Source organism: Synchiropus splendidus, chromosome 1 (genome assembly GCF_027744825.2).
Source record: "Synchiropus splendidus isolate RoL2022-P1 chromosome 1, RoL_Sspl_1.0, whole genome shotgun sequence".
Classification (NCBI taxonomy): Eukaryota; Metazoa; Chordata; class Actinopteri; order Syngnathiformes; family Callionymidae; genus Synchiropus; species Synchiropus splendidus.
In genome coordinates, this window is record NC_071334.1 from 35591451 (window position 1) to 35610563 (window position 19113).

The 19113-nt window shown below is 42.1% G+C and overlaps 1 protein-coding gene across 3 annotated transcripts in view; it reads right to left on the reverse strand.

Annotated features, from left to right (window-relative positions):
* The window catches only part of pde4ba (phosphodiesterase 4B, cAMP-specific a), a 148448-nt gene that overhangs the window by 121262 nt on the left and 8073 nt on the right, over positions 1-19113 (reverse strand). For 2 of the 3 annotated variants that reach the window (XM_053881139.1, XM_053881147.1), the window contains exon 2: positions 4154-4228. In XM_053881139.1, coding sequence (XP_053737114.1) covers positions 4154-4195 — 42 coding nt within the window. In that variant the 5' untranslated portion in view covers positions 4196-4228. Of the gene's footprint in view, positions 1-3436; positions 3458-4153; positions 4229-19113 lie in introns of those variants that run through there. The other variant, XM_053881156.1, reaches the window with a different exon arrangement.

The window sequence follows — 19113 nt, forward strand, 5'->3', positions numbered from 1 at the left end:
AGGAGAAGAAAGTCGGATGTCAGTGAAGAGACAATGACAATGAAGGAGTGACACTGTTGCTTTCACTGGCTCTGAATCAACTCAGCATCCAAGAACTCTAATTAGAGACTGAACAGCTGTTCAGTTCGACCGACTCTCAGAATAAACACCAGCTCAACAGTCAACGGAAGAAGCGAGGGAGTAGCAGGATTAAAGGAGAGCAGAAGGAAGGATGGATGGGAGCTGAAGTAGGTGAGAAAGCAATGACAATACGCAAGAATGGGCAGACACATCTACTCCCTACACATCTATATAGTTCTAGACATGAGGGACACAGTTTCAATACACTCACTTTAGCTTTTTCCTTGTGTGTGCGCTTCACACTACTGTCCGTTTTGTTTGTTGGGCCTTGTGTGTTGTACTGAGTGAGCTTTCTGTTTCAGGTTTTTTCCCCTTTTCCTGCATGTTTGACTCCCAGCTCCAGTTTTGCAGCGATGTCTTCAGTTCTGGTTATTGATCGTGTTTTCTGTGTCACATGTTCAATAAATATTGTTATATTTCTAATCTTAATGTTCAAAGGCGTCTGTCACCCAGTAACAATTAGCTTATTATTAGACTTATTATACTATGTTAGCATTGATGAAAGTGTCACTTTTTTGTTCACGCTCAACACAAGCTGTGTGCTCACATGCTGCTTGAAAAACACCTGTATTTGGTATGAAATGGTGTAGCACACAGCACTAACAGCAGCTCTGTTGACAGGGAATTTTCATGTGGACTGAACACCGGGGTGGCCAACTCTCACGCAGTCTGTATGTGTCTCTCACTATTGAGGCTTGTCCCATGCATTTCAAGCCAATGTCATTGAAAAAAAATTACAAGTCTGATTTAAGATCTATATTGATGTTGAACATCACAGAGTTCTGGACGTGAAACTTCCCCCTACTGAACGCTCAGTCGAGGGAATGTCCCACCAGATACAGAAGCACTCTGATAAGAATGAGAACGAGGTCATTAGGTCAGTGGGTCGTTGAAAATTATTTATTCCTCACAGATGTCTGGACTTCTTCACCTCAAGGAGTTGATGAAATTTCAAATCTCAAGAGGTGGCAAATCAGTACGGCAAACGCTCCAGCACACACTTGTACAAATCCCTGCTAAACACTGAACACAATCCCTTCTGCCAGAGTTCCAATCCAACATTAAAACACGGCCATGTTGACCCCAGCACCTCTTTCACCGCCTTCAATTGTGCCCAAATGGGACCATAAAACACAGAGTTGCTGCGTGACAATGACGACTGAAAACACATTACCAAAGTAATCGGTCGGCGCACTTTTTCCCATCCTGACTGACCACAAGGCTTCTTACTGGGTGACCATGGCAGGACCTTTCACACAATATAAAGTCCATTACCAGACCAGCCGGCTGTTTCTACCTTGCTGAAAGAATCTGGGGCCAGCTACACATGCCGCTCAAAAAAATGGTATTAAAATGTCAGCGCGACTGAATTGAGAAGTGTTTTTAAATACCCTAAAAGGTACACAGTGTTCGAGCTCATATGTGGAGACTGGGGAGTGAACACCCACACCTTCCAGCTCGGGACTCTAGGAGTGTTCTAACCAACGCCTACAACCTCTGGAAACTCAATTTGCAAGTCGTCTCCCGACAGCATTGTGCGCTCAGAGTCAATATGCTGCTTCTCATCATCAAAAAAATTCATTCCTGTCAGCAACAGCAGGTTGATGTTTCAGTCCTAGCATCAAGGAACGTGCATCAGCCAACCCTGGTTTGTTTTTAACACTGACGTTGGCTGGCTTTTACATCTCATTTCACAACGAGGACTCCTAAAGTTTCTGTTCACTTATAGATGCGACTGGAGAATAAAATGAGGGACAACAAATCGACCAGTAATGGAGCCCAAAATAGGTGGCACCACATAAAAGCGACTTTATAAAGACTCCACTCTTATCACCTCAGACTGTTCCAGGCTCTGTCATGGAAAACTCCCAATCCGCCACTCCGATTTAAGCCTTGACATGGGAACAACTAGTAAAGCCTCATGTGACATCAGCCATTGATCTAAATTGCAGGAGTAACATGGTGCTATTAAAACCAGATTAAAGTTGAGGTGTCCAAGAGACCTATTGTCGTTTTCGGGGACTTTTTTCTCATTTTTTGGTAATATTTTGGACTTCACTCCCTCTTGTTTTCTTACTGTACGTGCAATTTTGTTTTTTTACTCAGATGACTTTTTGTCCATCTGATGTTGTCTTTTTCAGATCAAGTTACAAATACAACAACGTTCCACAGAGCTCTAGAATATCGATATACAGCACTGCTTAGTGGCCAGTCCCCGACACTAAAAAACATCTTGCTGCTGAGATACACATCATGGATGGAATACAAAATATCAAACAACTAAAACATTTTCTTTTGAAACTTTCATTGTCACCTATTTTATCCAAGGTATCCATTTACTTTGAAGAATGTCCCATTCATCTACAAAAATCACCTGACTTTGAAGGAAGAGAATGCAATGCACAAAGGTGTCTGCACATCATTTTTTGCGGGAAGATTTTGCACCCTATTTATTATTTTGGGAACTGCTGTTTGCAAGGACCGGCTCAATGCGAGCTTGCACATCTGCAGCGTTACTTCGCTGAGCAAAATTTTATTAATTTTATCGAGGGCAATTCTTCATGTCGGAGCACTTGATTGTGTTCATATCCCAGCACACGTTTCTTTACAACAAAACTCATTAAAAATACAAAGTCAATATTTATAAGGACAAAGTTTGAAAGAGAAGCTCATACCGATGTAAGCTGTCGGAGTTGTACAAAGGACCGGGTCGCTACTGAACGGTGGATAAATACAAGGGTCCACCCACTCCATGTAAATAGAGGGAGCAGCCGTCTTGCTGAGAGGCAGAGCTTTATCTGTGGAGTGTTCTCGCAAGGCCTTCCCTCCTCACAATTTTTCCTAAACACAAACCCTCTTCCACATAAATACTCTTCATCAGACACATGTCAAAATCCGCAATATTCCATGTAAATTCCATAATTAACCAATTCCACGATTTCGTCCGTGATAAGATGATCGTAGGACCCTTCATTGGCTGTGACTCGCGTGCCGCAAATGCTTTGTATTTAATCCTGATGCTCCTGATGAGCATCGATAGGCGCGTTGAAATTGGTCACCAAATTTTCTGCAATTTTGTGCCGTTTAGTCCAGTCGCTGTCTGTCTGAAACACTGACAGGTCGGACTGACTCTCAGCCACATCCATACCATCAGAGCGGCTGCAGGGAAGATTGCTTCAAAGAGGACAAGACTTCAACACCGAGCATGTTGGCACGCTCAAATGGTGTGGCACACGCTCTTAATAAATGCTTGAAAGGGATGAGCTGCACCTGACGAAAATAACACATCTTAAAACAGTCCCTCCATAATCTGCACCTGCATGGCAGTGGAGATCAAAACAGCATCACGACGACGTGAGGAGCAGCCTAGTTTGAAAGGAGAAAGCACAGAGCTGTCAAAACAGCAGTCAAGCAGGAAACAGACCAGACTCTTTGTTCTGCTGAGCACCGAGTGGAACCATCATCAGCCCTTGTGTTTGGTCCTCGTGAAGCAGAAACACTTGATTGCCGCTTAATTGCTGCTCATCATCATCATCCTCATCATCATCATCGCGCTCTCACTTCAGCGGGGGACGGTCTCCAGCGATTGCGACTGCAGTAAACCAATGGCGCAATAGAAAGAGAGGCTCATTAGAAACAGTGGTTGCTACAAAGCACTTTCCACCCAATTGTGGTGTGTTAATCAGCAAAAGGGCATTGCTAGCCGCACCTGAAGGATTTCCTGGTCTACCTGGAAACACTTCTTCCAGATTGGTCCGGTGACCTTGTGACTCTTATTGATGGACACTCCAAAGCTCCTCAGCCAATTGTTTGTGAGAAGGTCAGATGTTTTGATAGTTGGTGTTTATTGAAATGAACTAAACTGTGTGCCGGACAGGACGTCACCAACACGCTGATGGCTGCAACGCACGCATTATCAAAGTCCCGATTTTAGAAAGACATCCAACTGTCATACTTGTTTCCTTTTCATTTGCACACTTCAATAAGATTCAACACAATACTGCAAAGACCTGTGAGCAGACAGTTCTCTTACCTTGTTGGGCGACACCGTCAGAACGCTGCGGCTCTTCCTCATCGTTCCCCTCTCTGTCCGACCACAGCTTCACACCTGACAACATGAAACAGAGTTGTTGTTCACTTTTGTAACAGATTTAATGGCGCAAGACCAGATACAGACGCAAGACCAATCTTTTCTTTTAGTTACTATAATTTATATTTTATATTCAATTACACAACTTCATTCTGATGGACGTTTATTGCCACATTCAAGTTTTTTTGTAAATATCATAGCCTTACTTTCTACAGTCATCTTTCAAAATTGTGATTTTAGCTGGGTCAATTTGTCAACAAAAATACGTACGTACAAATATACGTACATTTTGTGACAATATTTATCTCTAATTTCCAAGATATTTTTAAGATTGAAGAATGATTCCTTTTCAAGAGTTTTGAGCACTATGTAGAACCATTTGACCTCTGTCGAAAAATGTAACATTAAAGAAATGGATGACAGATGCATGTGACATAAAGCCACAAATAAATACCTTGGAACCAAAGTATGTATGTTGATCATTTTATTCAGTTACTTTTTCAAACCAGAAGAATATGAAATGAGATTGACAGCACCAGGCCACATTTCCATACCAGGGGGAGTTCACCATGCGATACATCTTCATGACTAGAAGCTGCTGTTTCGCAACACCACATTACTCTCTCAGGCAAACAAATGAATGAGAGAAGGTTCATGTTAACTGTTGTTGATGTGATGAGAGCTGAGCTGGAACCATCTTGGCTCACTGTCATCCATCTAATAATAAAATCTAGCTGGACATAGCGAAGCACTGAAGCAGTGAGAAGTAGATCATGTAGATGTTTTAAGGGACCAAAAACAACACAGCTCAAACAGAAAGGCTTTTCACACCTATGCAGCTCTCTGTCAGTTCCAAATTCCGAGCGCTGTTTTGACCGGGCTGGCATGCTCAGACGGCTTGCGGCCGGAACCAAAATGAAGTTGGTTCAGGTTTTTGAACCGTGACATCATCCGTGGGTGCGCTGTATTCTTTGTTTACAGAATGAGATTCAATTCAATTTGTTTGCTGTGGCAGAGGTGGTCCTGGTTAGATTTGTGCCCCCAGCAGCCCCACACCCCCTGAATGCACAATTGTAGTCATGCGAGCAAGAGGCTTCAGTTATCGCATTTTGATGTTTGCACTTTTACATTTCATCTTGTGAGATTTCATCTTGAAAAAAAGATCATTATTATGAAGAAATGGCGGCTCTCATTTAAGCTGTGGAGATTCGCATGCCTGTTTACATACCAGACACAACCGACATAATATTAGTTTTGTCTCTTCAGCATCAAAAGTTGTTGCACGCTTATGGAATGAAATCTTGAGGTCTAACTAAAGCAACAAACATTTTTAGGATACAAAGCTGCCGACTTATATTCCAATGTGTGAGACTTTTTCCACTACACTCCCATGAAGTCATGTGAGCTGGAGTGTAAAGGTCTCTCCATATTTCAGTTTCGCAAGACGAACTCCAAAAGTTAGAAAGCCCCGAGGTTCTGAGGGTCCTGAACAGCACCGGTTCAGGAACCAGAACCGTGTCGGTGTGAAAGGCCTCAGAAACAGACCTAATGCAGAGAGAGCTTGAAATGCCAAGCAATGTTCTTCTATAATTCCAGCTCCCATGTAGATGAGTCACCCTGAAGAACCTCTGAACTTGAGAGTACTATTTCCCAGCAGTAATCAACGAACTGCAGTGGACATGAGTAACAACTACCGAAACAGGTACCGAAAGTCGCAGGCGATAAACGGTCCGCAAGAACTCACCAGTTGCTCCTGTCACATATTTTCTTTTAACATGGATCATGAGAGGCAACCTGAGGATCTAAAGTGGCAAATGGAAATAAATGTAAATGGGAAATGAGTCAGTTGACACAACAGAATGAAAAAGGATCACCTTGGGCGGATTGGTTCAAATGAACACCTCCTGACAGCAATGCCAGTGGACTGCAGCTCCATCTATTCCCATCAAAACATTTAGCAAATACAGAGTTGAAAAAGAAAGAGCCCTTAAAAAAACAAATGAGACTGTAACCTTGGGGGTGGAGGCGCTAAATAGCCAAATAATGTGCCAATGTTTGCGAGTGCGAGTGTTAAGGGCATCCTAATTAGTCCTGGTGTTACTCGGGTTACGGCTAATGAAGGATATTAGTGGAGACAGGTGCAGAGACGGGAGGCTCACAGCCATTTACAAATTTGAGGCTCTACACCAGCTCTCCATGGAAACCACACCAGATCTGAAGATTCTGCCTCAATGTGTCTGAGACTTCCACCACTAATAGCAATTAAACTCCATGTATGGTTAATGCCGTAGATGAAATACTGTACATCTCCATCTGAATTCACTTTATTTTACACATTTCTGACCTCAGGAACAGTTTTTTTTTCTTTTGTTTCCATCAATCTGTCCAACTGGCATTGACTTTGATTTGAGTTCTCCTTCTGCATTTAAGTAAACCCAATGACACACGTCTTAGTTTCGTTTTTCTTTCTTTTTACCCCTCTATTTTTGTCATTTACTCGGGTGTTCCCCAACTTGCAGGTACCTGCAGATGCAGGTGCGGTGTGGTGGTGGGGGTCAGAACTGCAGACACTTGTTCTGCATAAGTGTCCACTTGCTGCGTTTCCAACGAGCCGGTTCATTTCGTGTAGCGTAGTAACAGGTCCTTTTCCCCAGGTCCACCTTGAGTGTAGTATCCATTTGGGGACGCAAAGACATGGCCTCTGACAAAACCTCCTCTGTGCTTTGATCACGTTGTCAATGTGTACAATGTAGGTGACTGACAACGGGAGATCCCACAGTCCCGCAGCTTAATGCGATGCTAGTTAAACGTGATTGTCATGAAGCGCTGATACATTCATATGCTGATGAACATTTAAAATCATATTTTTGACTGTGAGAAGCTTCTGCTGTGAAGCCGGCTTGCCCTTTTCTGTCTGTCTGTCTGCATCAGAGCACTCTCTGAAAACTCTCAATTCCACATACTTTGGGTTCTAACTGACTTACAAGACATCGGATGTTTGAATTTATTCATAGATTTTTAATACTTATCCGAGAGCATGTCACATCATTTTCAGTGGCATTCATTAACAACAATGGCTGCCGTTGCAACTCGCTGTCCAATGAGCAGCTCTGAGCGTGTCACAGGCAGCAGGACTGTTAGGGAACTGCTGAGGGGAGGACCCAAATGCAGGAGATCTAGTGAGAGTTCATCAAAGGGTTTCTTCGAAATAACAATGAACCAATGGAGCACCACAAAAGGAGGGCAATGTAAGAAACTCAACTCAACTCAACTCAACTCAACAATAATCCAATGAAAAGCGCTTCACTCAGACAGGGAACAAACTAAAAACTCAGTCCAACTTAAATCCACAAAAATCCAACGACACAGACTTGACAGCAAGACGGTACACACAGAACACAAAGCAGAGGGACAGATAAGGGGAACAGAGCAAGACACCAGGTGCTACCAGTGGAGGGGTAGACACAGGCAAGATGCACACAAAAAGACAAAGAAAAAAAAAACAAAACAAAACAGAAGGAGACGAGAACAAGACAACAGAAGAGCCTTCTCACACCCAGTCTCGGCCTCTTTCTGCTGTAGAAACTTTATAGCCTTATAGGGGTTACTACCTGATATGTACTCAGCCTGACCACTTAGTGGAAACAGCATTAGTTACATCTGCACGTAAGTGAGAGGGAAGGTCTGTCAGTGTTTTTAAACATTATTCAGCTGTTTGTGACAGTTTGTCTAAGCAAGGACCACTCATGTAGTTCAAACAACATCTCCATGCAGATCCTCGAAGCAAACGACATCTTTCCTTGTAAGCTCGGTCACAGACTCAACTCTAAGTCTCTGATCCCGTTTCATCTCGAAACTTCAGCAAAAAGACAGAAGGATGTGGAATGATTGGGATCTGGGATTAAAACAGAATTTGAGAGCAGAACATTTGACGACGAGGGTGAGTATCTACACGAGCAACAAATTGCGCATGTGGAGCTCACATCAAAGGCCAGAACCATCATGCTCACAGAACAGTCTGACTTTGAACCATTTCATCAAAATTCCATTAGAGATTAACATGTGCTGTCAAATAATCCAGCACAAACTACTCTGCTGCTAATGACTTTGCAAAACACACAAACAAACCCCCCACAATGACCCAGAAATAGGCAGCATACTGCTGTGGCTGAGAGAGTGCAAATTTACAAACTCACAAAACACATTTACAAACTTGGAAATGCACTTACAAGCTCCGGAAAAAAAATAGTTTGATAAAGAGGTTTGTGAATTTGAAATGTTGTAAATGTGTTTTGCTATAAGTAAATTTGTTCCAAAAGTTTGTAAATATGTTTTGCACTTCTCAGCCAACGTAACACTTTGTCTGCAATGTAAGAATTAGTCAGTTTTGTTGGAGGGGACATTGATATTAATTCATGTTCCTTACCGGAACTGATTATTTTAAAAAAATACATGTATTCTAGATTAAATTCATTGGCATCAAATTCATAATTTCTTTTTTTCATGCCTCCCTTCATTTGTTTTTGTTTAACAAATACATTGTTCGCCAAACCTATTTTCAGTTTTATTGCTGGCATCCCCGGCATTCAGTATTTGATGGTTTCTTTCAATCGATTTACTTCCAAATCTGAGTCGGAGACTCGGAATGAGCACTTATGCCAGTGGCATCCGTAGCAACTAACCGCAGTGGAGGAAAGGTCCAGAAGACCACAGCTCGAAATAAATGAAAGTCATTCATCGCTTTTGTATATTTCCTCTCAGTGAAATGACTTTTCCGTGTTATTTCTGTATTGATGTAAATTCTTCTGTAGGACTGCTGGACTTCTTCATTGCAACACAATTTTACTGACATTTTATGCACATTTTCAATTGTCTGCCCAATTTCATCAAGGTCATCTGTCACATGAGTTTGGAGATATTTTAGAGCAGTTTTCTATTGTCATTTGTTCTGTGGTTCACAATGAAATGTGACTAAGGTCACCATATTTACTGAAGTGCAACTACTCATTCTTATGGAGCTTAGATATACGAACAGATGTCCAATTTGGTCATTTATTTTAGGCTTGTCTAAATTAGAGTTTTGAATTTTCATGACATTTATACCCAAGCAATACTCGAAGAAACAACCAATGAGATAGGTAAATTAAACACTGTCTTCATTTTTTTTTTTTATTTGCACAGCAAAACCCAAGCACAATGTCACATGGTGTCCATATTTTTCAGTCAAATGGTTTTCGATCAAATTTGTATTAGGCTATATTTTGTTTTAAATTTCTTATTAATTTTTGTGAGAATTTTGAATCTTTAGTATCATTTCTTGAGGTTCCTATTTCGGTTCACTCCTACTGTATTCATTTTGAAAAAGAAACAGCATCTAGAAACACTATATTTATAGCTAATAATCTCTTCAGGAAGGCACGCTGCCATGTTTTCAACCAGTGGTCCAAGTCAGAACAAAAACAGCCCAATCCAATTTATTTATAAAGAACATTTTTGTTCTGTGTTGTCTGGAGAGCAAACTGTTAAATTAAATTAAATTAAGTATTTTCACGCATTATTTTCATATAATTAATTAATCATAAAACTAAAGTCCCACCACTACTTTTTATATATCTCTTCAAGGAGGCAGAAAATAGAAAAACCTTGCAGCATGCAGCAACTATTATGTCAACATTTAATTTGATGTGAGACGTCACAGTTTGGAGAATCTCTAGAGACTCTGCTATGTCGGTGAAATATTTACATACTGGCCGCTTGTAGCGGGACTCCATGACAGAGAGCACTGCATTTCTGAAACTTTCCACTCCGGACATTTTTCAAAGTTTCAGATGCAGGCGGCTGACGAACTGCACCCGACTCCAAAACGTTGACGGACCTGGTTGCTTGTGTCTCCACGTAAACGACACCTGAGAGAGGCTGCTCATCTAGCTTGGTGAAATTAATGTTTATTTCTTGGGCAATTCTCTTAGCGTTCCGAATATCATGCTCGGACCAGCGGGTGTTGCTAAGTGATAGGTGCTGATAACGCTGAAATCGGTCCGATCATCGTCACTCATCCAGCTCTACAGATTCCTCCAGACCTGATTATGACGTTTTCGCATCCAGAAGATAAATGGCACTGTGATGAAATGAGCTCTGAGTTTTTTTTGCTACACAAGCAGTTCCATTTTGGCTCATCTCTCCTGCAGACCTGATGTGCAGCAGGAGTTTAGCCAGGACCACCACGTCAAGTACAGCTGAGCAAGTGGAGTCAGACTTGGATGGCATCTCATCTGAAGATAGCGATGCTGTCCCTGAAGTCATACCGGAGTTAAGGCACAAGAGAACTGAACAGCACAGAAATGGGACGCAAAACCTCGCAGGACCTGTCAAAACGGCAACAAGTGCAAATGTCACATCTCATCCGGTGCCTCTTAAGCAGAACGAGAGTTCACCTGCGTGACTTGAAGGCGCTTCAGCAGCCTGAAGGAGCAGAGGTAAAGTATGAGGGACTCCCCAGCTCACTGGGACTGATGATTGACACTCAAAATGGTGTGGGCTATGAGCTCTCAGAAACTCCACTTCTCTGCAGCCTTGTCAGTGAGACATTATTCCCTCACAGTGCGGTGTTATGAAAAACACTTTGGCCTTTTCAACTCTACCGTTTTAGCTGCCGACTGGCGTTGGAATCAAATATGTTTGTCTGTAAAATTGTTTTGGTTTTTTTTCAGGGCAGTAAGCCGTCTGTGAGTGACATATGTTGATTTATCACAACACAATGGCCGCAGTAAGCTCATTTATAGCAGTGCTTGACTTGTATCTGTATTCATGAGAGATGCAAACAAAAAGATTAGGGCAGCTGTTGACTCCTCTGTTGGACTGTGAAATGTGACTGAAGGACCAACTATAGTGCATAAGTTCTAAACTATGTCAAGGTTTTATGCACAAAGTGTTGAAGGCTTTCCAAATTATATGTTTTTTTCCGCTTATAATTGCTGTTGTTAACAATATATTGCACAACATATGTATACACGTATACATGATACATTGTCACTCCTGATACATCTTGTACACTAAATTTCTTCACAGCACTTATTGCAAAACCAGTAATTTGTATATATATATATATATTTTTTTTTTTTTGTGTGTATATATATATATATATATATATATATATATATATATATATATATATATATATATATATATATATATATATATATATATATATATATATATATATATATATATATATAGTGTGATACATAAAGATGGAAAGAAAATTTACGATATTTACAACTGGTTTTATTTACAATGGTCACAAAATTCCCCACATCGTGGACAAAGAATGAGGTGTGTGGTAGTGTCTGTTGACCAATTTAATCACTGTCAGTTGACTGGTTCAGTTATAAGACAGATGTCCTTAAAATATGAAATCCCATGTCCAAATCTCTTCCCTGTAAATTGGTTATGTAACGTTTCGAGGAACAGCGAAGTCTTCGGTGGATCAACCTCTTTTCCCCCATTCTTAATCGCTGCTTTGCAACCTGAACTTGGGGCCCAGCACCAAGGTGCCAGATCACAACATACAGTCGTGGTCAAAATTTACACAGACTTGCGATGAACTTTATGTGTGATTATGATTGTTTACAGCTGGTCACATCTCCAAGTCCATTTAAATAGGGCTCATTTGATGCATTCATGAGACTCAGCCACAGATCTGAAAAAGGAGATTGTTGACCTGAACAAGTCAGGGCATTCATTTGGAGACGGTTACAGGTCCCAAGAGCAACTGTGCAAATAATTGCTTGCAAGTACAAAGTGCATTGCGCAGTTGCTTCATGCATCACAAGCGATCACCTGCAATGAGAGAAAAATGTTCAGGATAGTAAAGTGTCAACTACAACTACGACCAAAAAGCTCATTTATCTGCTGATCATGATTAAATTATCTTATTTAAATGACAATATAACATGACATAAAAAAACAAACATGAGGGTATTGCAAATCTGATGTGGTAACATATTAAAAACAGATCAATCTCCTCTGACATAAAGTTGGCGCTGTGCTAACTAACATGCTAGCCGCGAGCTTGAGGGTGTCCAGCATCAAGACGCATCAAGATGCATCACCTTTGCAAACAAAACAAAGCCACACTTTGGAACACACAACAATCTGTTGCTGCTCGAACTCGTCCCTGAGTGTGGTCAGCTGCAGGTGGAGTGTCCAGCTAAAGCCGCGAGTGAAAGTCAGACCTCGGCCAGGCACCATTAAAAGGGACAGAAATGAACATATTTTGACCATTCCTGAGATCCTGACCATTTCTTACAGCTTCTGATGAAGAGGTGGTTCTGGATGCCTGTCCCACAGTCCCCCATGTGTTTACACATACGATGATATGAAGCGCCAACACTTCGATGACAGAGACTAGTCATTGCAGGCGTGATCACAACTGTCTCTCTAGTCGTTCTATAACTTTTTGAAGATCAACTTGTTGCTATGAAAGCCGTCTCAGCTGTCAACTGACATTGTTGCTCATGAGTGAAAAAGTGCAGCACATAATAACATTGACACAAAAGAAAAGCTGCACCTTTGCCTCTGCTTTCGTACTGTGCTCTTGTTGAATTTATCTTTGGTACGTGAAGCAATGAGTGAACCGTGTTCTGAAATGTACTGTGTGGATATAGTTTCATTATCAGTCTTATTTCGACTTCTCCAGCCTCCGTACAGGCACCACCGAGTGGATGTGCCGGGAGCGCTGACCGCTCCTCTACCCAGGGACTTCATTGTCCCTTTTACAGAGACCATTAGTGTGAGACCTGTAAAAAGGTGGCCAGGGACTCCTTAATGAGCCTTTGGCCTCACTCTGAGTCTCAGGCTGAGACTCCTCCTGTATCGACTGAGAGGCGTATCGTTGAAAATGAAAATTGCTCCTCGGAAAATTCTTCTCACAGAAATGACGAACTGTGTTCGGCTCTTGCTTGACCCGATGTCCCGGGGTAATTGCATTGTAATAAAAAAGGATCTCTTCCCAGATCTCTTTAAAATTCCACAGTAAATAAAGACTGTGCAAGCTTTCACACAGCATGCTTGGAGACAAACGATATTAGAAGAGATTGGGTTTTGAAAAACAGATGAAAATGTATACAGAATAATTTTACTTGTATCAATACACCTTGTTTACATTTCAACAAAGTGGAAGCAGAAGCATCCACAACTACCAGTCAAGGTGTATGCTGCATCATAACAGCATGAGAAGTAACGTCCCCTAAGAGGGGAGAAATGTTAAAATACTAGGGATGCGCCGATCAACCTGCCACCGATCATGGTCGGCCGATGTCGGCGTGATCGGTGAATGCAGAAGCAGCGTCACCCTCTGTCATATTGAACGAGAGAAAATGTTGTGTGCTATTGTCATTTGCTGGAGCTGGAAAGCCTAGGGCACGTCACTTTGACGCTGTGAGCATATTTGACACAGGATTATGTTCTTGTGATCAACCCACATTTGACCTGAGTATGCCAGACAGTTAATCCTCGCTTGCTGCCATTTGCAGAAAAAAAAACTCCCAACAGGCACATTCCTCACATTCAATCCATCTTTCAGGTAAAACCCTAAAACACATGCTAGGGGGCAGACAAACTAAAATCCTTTGCGCATACTTGATCGGTGGTGCTACTGAGACCTTGGTGCAGAGGTGGGATTTATATCCAGTTCCTCATGTTCATGTGGCTCAAACATTCAGCGTCCACTCAAATCTGGGGTCAAATGACACGGGTCTTGAGCTGAGCCAAGACAGGCTAGTTTCTGGTTCTGTCCTCTCTTACTAATTAAAAAGGTTGAAATTAAACGGCCATACAATCTAGACTAATCCCTATTTCACTTTCAGGTTTGATTTTAAATGGCCAGATGTTGCTGCTCAGACCAAGAAGGGTTTTTGGGTCACATGAAAGGGAGACCGCTGGTTCCTCAGCTGCAGGCTGTTAGCGCGACATTCAGAACGCTAAGCGAATTGCCCACAAAATATCTATGAATTTCACCTGCTTTGTACATATTTCATGGACATGCTGCAGCTTCACCAAAATTGCATGATCTCACACCGAATTAAATGTTTTTCAGTTGTCTTTTTGACAGAATAGTTGCTGCATTCTTCAAGGTTTTTTCCCTCCTAGAAGAGGGATATAAAAATGTGTCTGAATTAAAATGATTGAATGGTACATTTTGACATGTCATGTACACACAAGGTCTCATCAGTTTGATTCAATCCATGTGATTTGTATTGGGGTTGGTGCTGATCTGCACTGTGGCTGGTATCGGTATCGGTATCGTCACCAAAAACCCTGATCGGAGCATCCCTACAGAAAAAACGGAGTGTTTTTCAATCTTTTATAAGCCACCGCACACATTGCAGGCCACCATAGGAACCTCGGTGGAAAATCCCTTTCAGTTTGAGAAAAATTGTAGCTACCAACACTCTTCTATTTTGGCATGCAATTTACAGAAACAGATTTCGAAAAATGTATTTGTTTCAAATGTCTCCAGAAAAGGGTGAGCAATATAGCAAAATATATCAGGATTTATCTATTTCCTTACTTTAAATAACATTTTCGATTTTAGTCACTTGTGTTTTGCATGATTTTATTGTAGTTTGGACAGTTCCCAGACAAATCTATAGTTCTTTGCCTCAACTTGCTTCATAACAACAATGTGTCAATATGTGATAAGAGTGTCAATAAAGTTTTGACGTAAGACATCACGTTAGCCATTAGCTCTGTTAGCTCTGCGGCGCATACAGTCCTTGGGTCGGGGTGAGACAAGAAACCCTCCATCGTGAAGGTGTGTGGTCAAGTTAGAGGTGCATCAGGTTTAGAAGCTGGAAGTTGCGCATTACGACAATACCACAGTTAAACATCACAGAGCTATTTTATTAGCATGTTGCATTGCTGTGGTTGGACAAAATAAAACCTGCTTTCAGGTTTCAAAGCGGATAGAAAGGAGGACTATACTGTCCAGCAGAATTACACTTGGGAGCACTTTAAAGGCGGCACAGTAACACAGTATCATCACGCACTTCCTACCCAACTCACTCTCGCTTTCTTCAATGACCGCTCACCACATCACAATGGAGCCCTGCGCTGTGGGACACGCCCCCTCCTTGAGTCACACAGGCAAAAATCTGACTTGTACTGAGAGAGGCAGAGGCTGATCGGGAGATTAAGAACATGTTTAAAGAACGTGTCACGCCTTATTTTGTGCCTTATGCTGTTTTCATGTAATTTGGATGGGCAAGGTCTTTTTGGACTAAGTTGTATTTGTCATTGTATTTTTATGGGTGACCCTAAAAATGATCCGATCAGAGTCAATACCATGATTCGATCCAAATGCTGAGTTTTTTTTATCTGTTGCAATACCTCTAGAAGACTAGGTGAGAGTGTGCTGATGGATTTATGCCAAAAACAGTTCATTATTGGACCACTTCCACCTTGATATTTAAGATATGTACATCTTCATGATATCAAATTATGAGACATGTAATTAATTGCTTTTGTAGCACACCAGACCACCTCATTTCACAAATAAGTTTGGACTCCTGATCATGTGAAAACACAAGCCTGATATGATCTATTCGTTTCACGCACACCTTCCGACGCGAAACCTGCGGTGCAGTGTCCTTCTGCACCACTTTTCCTTTGCCTTGGCTTCTCTTTGGAAGATGACAGGAGCTGAATGCACAACATGTTCCTTATTCACAGTTTCCTTTTCCTGCTTTTCAGCGCAGGCTTTCAGACAGTAATGATCTCTAATCACTGCTGGGGGACCTTGGTCACGTTCTGCTGCATTCAGAGTGTAAATTCGTAATTGCTGAGGTTAGTCAAACAGCATGATGATATTCATCAGAAATGTGTCTTCCATTGTCAAAAAGAAAAAGGAGCCGTCGTGATTATATTCATCAGAGCTTTTCAGTTACAACATGAACAAGACTATCTCGGCATTCGATTCTGTAGAAAGTGTCAGATCAGAGTTCTGTTTCATTTTGTATATGTTTGCATATGGGGGCCACACGGCAGCCTCGTGGTTAGAACCCCTGCCTTGCAGCAGCTATAAATGTCAGCTTGTCATCCAGTGGGTTTGATTGGTTGGACCAGTGGCCTTTCTGCATGGAGTTTGCACACTGTAAAATTGCCCCCAGGTGTGCGTCTGTATGTGAATGGTGTGTGTGCCCTGCGATGGACTGGCGACCTGTCATCCTGCCTCTCGCCCAGTGACCGCTGGGATAGGCTCCAACACTCAGTGGTTTATTGATGGTGTATGTATGACGGCCTAAAATAAGTGGACCTGTTTCCCCAATGCATGCCACCTGATCCAGCATATCTAAAGACGAATAGTTTGCTGTGATCGCAGACAGGTTCAAGGCCACATATCACATTACAATTATGATCGTGTAACTCAATATTATACTATCAGCGAGAGAGCTTGATTCTCTGTTAACACAGAGCATGGGTTGCTCGTATCATCCACCGTCTAGTACTGACGCGGTCCTCTGTATGGTGCGGTGGGAGGTGATGCGTGAACAATAACTGCTTGTTGTTTAAAGGGGATGGCAAGATCGTATCTGACTTCCATGGTGGCACGTGCTGTGTGTGCTACTATGTGAACACCCAGCGCTGCTTTAAAGACTACGTCAGACTCAACTTTCTTCAATGAAAATTTCAGGGTCAGGTGTCAAGGGAACGATACAACTTGCAGAAAGAGTAGATCACAGACTAACTACAGCATACGACAAGTTATCTTTGAAAAAGTGATACAGTATACAGCAAGGAATGTAGTTTTATGCACAATCAAGACGCCTTTAAGGATACAGATATTCTGCGTGGACTATTTTTAACTTCGTGGCTGGGTATACATCTGGGTTTCATCATGTTTTGCCAACTGTGTTTCTGCTTTTGGGTTCCACCACTTTAACTTGTCAGCGTGCTTGCGAGGTAGTGACCATAGTCTTGCGTTCTTTTCTGTTTGTTTACCGTGCACTGTTGTTGGATGAGACATGCTTTAATGTATACTACTGTGTTACAGACGATCAAATGCTAAATGCAGCCCTGTAAACTCTACATACACATTGTTAAGTTCAGCTGACGCCAAAGGCTGCGCGTGTGTGCAGATGACCTTATCGTAGAAGAGGAAGAAGGAGAATCAGAGTGCTGACATATGTGGACGACTGGTTGGTTCTGTGATGTCAAGAGAGGAAGCTGTGAGCCACACAGAGGAGATCTTGTCGCACATTAGTCAGTTGGGGTTTGTAGTGAATTTCCAGAAGAGTGCGCTACACCCCAGCGATCAGAATGAATACCTGAGAATCTGGTTGGACTCCAGGTTGATGTTAGCACAGCTATCCGACCAGCGCATCATGAACCTTACATATCTTCACGGATGCGTCCCTTTCAGGTTGGGGAGAAACACTGGACAGGACAGTGTTGGCGGTCTATTGTCGGGCCCACCGCATCATATAAACAATCTGCACTTGATGGTGGTTGAACGAGGAACAACGCTTCATCATTTCGCTCCTCGCCTCAGAGGAAATCACGTGATGGTCAGGATGGACAGTAAGTCAACAGTTAAGGTGGCAGCCAGCATCTTGATCTGGGCAGACCGTCAGCTACTGTCTATGAAAGCGCGTCACGTCCCAGGCTCTCTGACCGCTGGGGCCGACTGGATCTCGAGGGGGGGAGGACTGGGAGCTGGCTCCTCAGATAATAAGTTCGGTGTGGAACAGGTTTGGTTGTTATGGTATTAACCAATAGCAAGAGAAGGCCGGAATCCCGTGTGGTTGTTGCTGCGCTGATGATTATAACCAGAAACTAATTCAGGAGCTACACTGAATAAATCATTTTAGATGTCATGTATATATTGTTATTCAAATAAGACAGTATTTGAACTTGCACGAACTCCGATTTGTCCGAAGTCCGTGACATTCGAAAACCGAGGTACCACTGTATTAGTACCTGTATTTGTAGTGTCATGCCCTACTTGGAGTGTCATCACACTGGTTTCCATGAAAAGGGTGTTTCCGCCTTTCACTGAATATGATTGAAATTCAACAATTCTCAACCCTTTTCGACGGCATATTTGTTTACCAGTGTAATCTCATGGTTATCAACATCTCGTGAGTCGCCATGAGACCTACTGGGTACATGGCTTGAAAAAAATGAACCATAAATCAATTTAATTCAGACATGTATTCGTATTCCTCTTCAAGGGGGCAAAAAATTGAAAAACCAAAAGGGCAACTGAAAAAAATTTAATGCATAGCATTTCCTGTGCACGTGCTGCAGGATGCAAACATCAAATGACAGATTGAAAGAACCTCCACAGCAGACATGCTGCTGCCGAGTGAGAAGTGGGTAGGAAGGAGCGGACGCAACACAACCAGCGGGGCTGCGGAGCGCCGGCTGTCAACACGTGATCAGTTAATGTGATCGGGAGTGACAGGTAGTGATAACGCTGAAATCGGCCCATCATGATTGGTGAACGATTGATCAGAGCTTCCCTAGTTAAAGCCTTATCAATTTCCATCCCTACTAGCCAACCCACTCTAGACTCAAGACTACTTAAACTAACTGAATTCGCATTCTAAAATTCAAAAATTTATAAAAACATAAAAAAATGAGAAATCTATTATGATCTTGGTTTTCCCTCATAGCCTGAAAACATGTTGGTAAAGTATATATCTGCAACCTATCTTACCAACAACAAGCTGTAGTCTACGACTAAAACACTGGAGCCTGGTCCACTTGTTCAGATTGTCTGTCGACCTGCACACTAGACGTTTCTCACCAAGGTTCCTAGCCACCGCTTCTCTCAGTCCAGATGCAATGTTCTCTCTCGTATGAGTCTTTGGGGAACATTCTGACTGCAAACGGCAACTTAT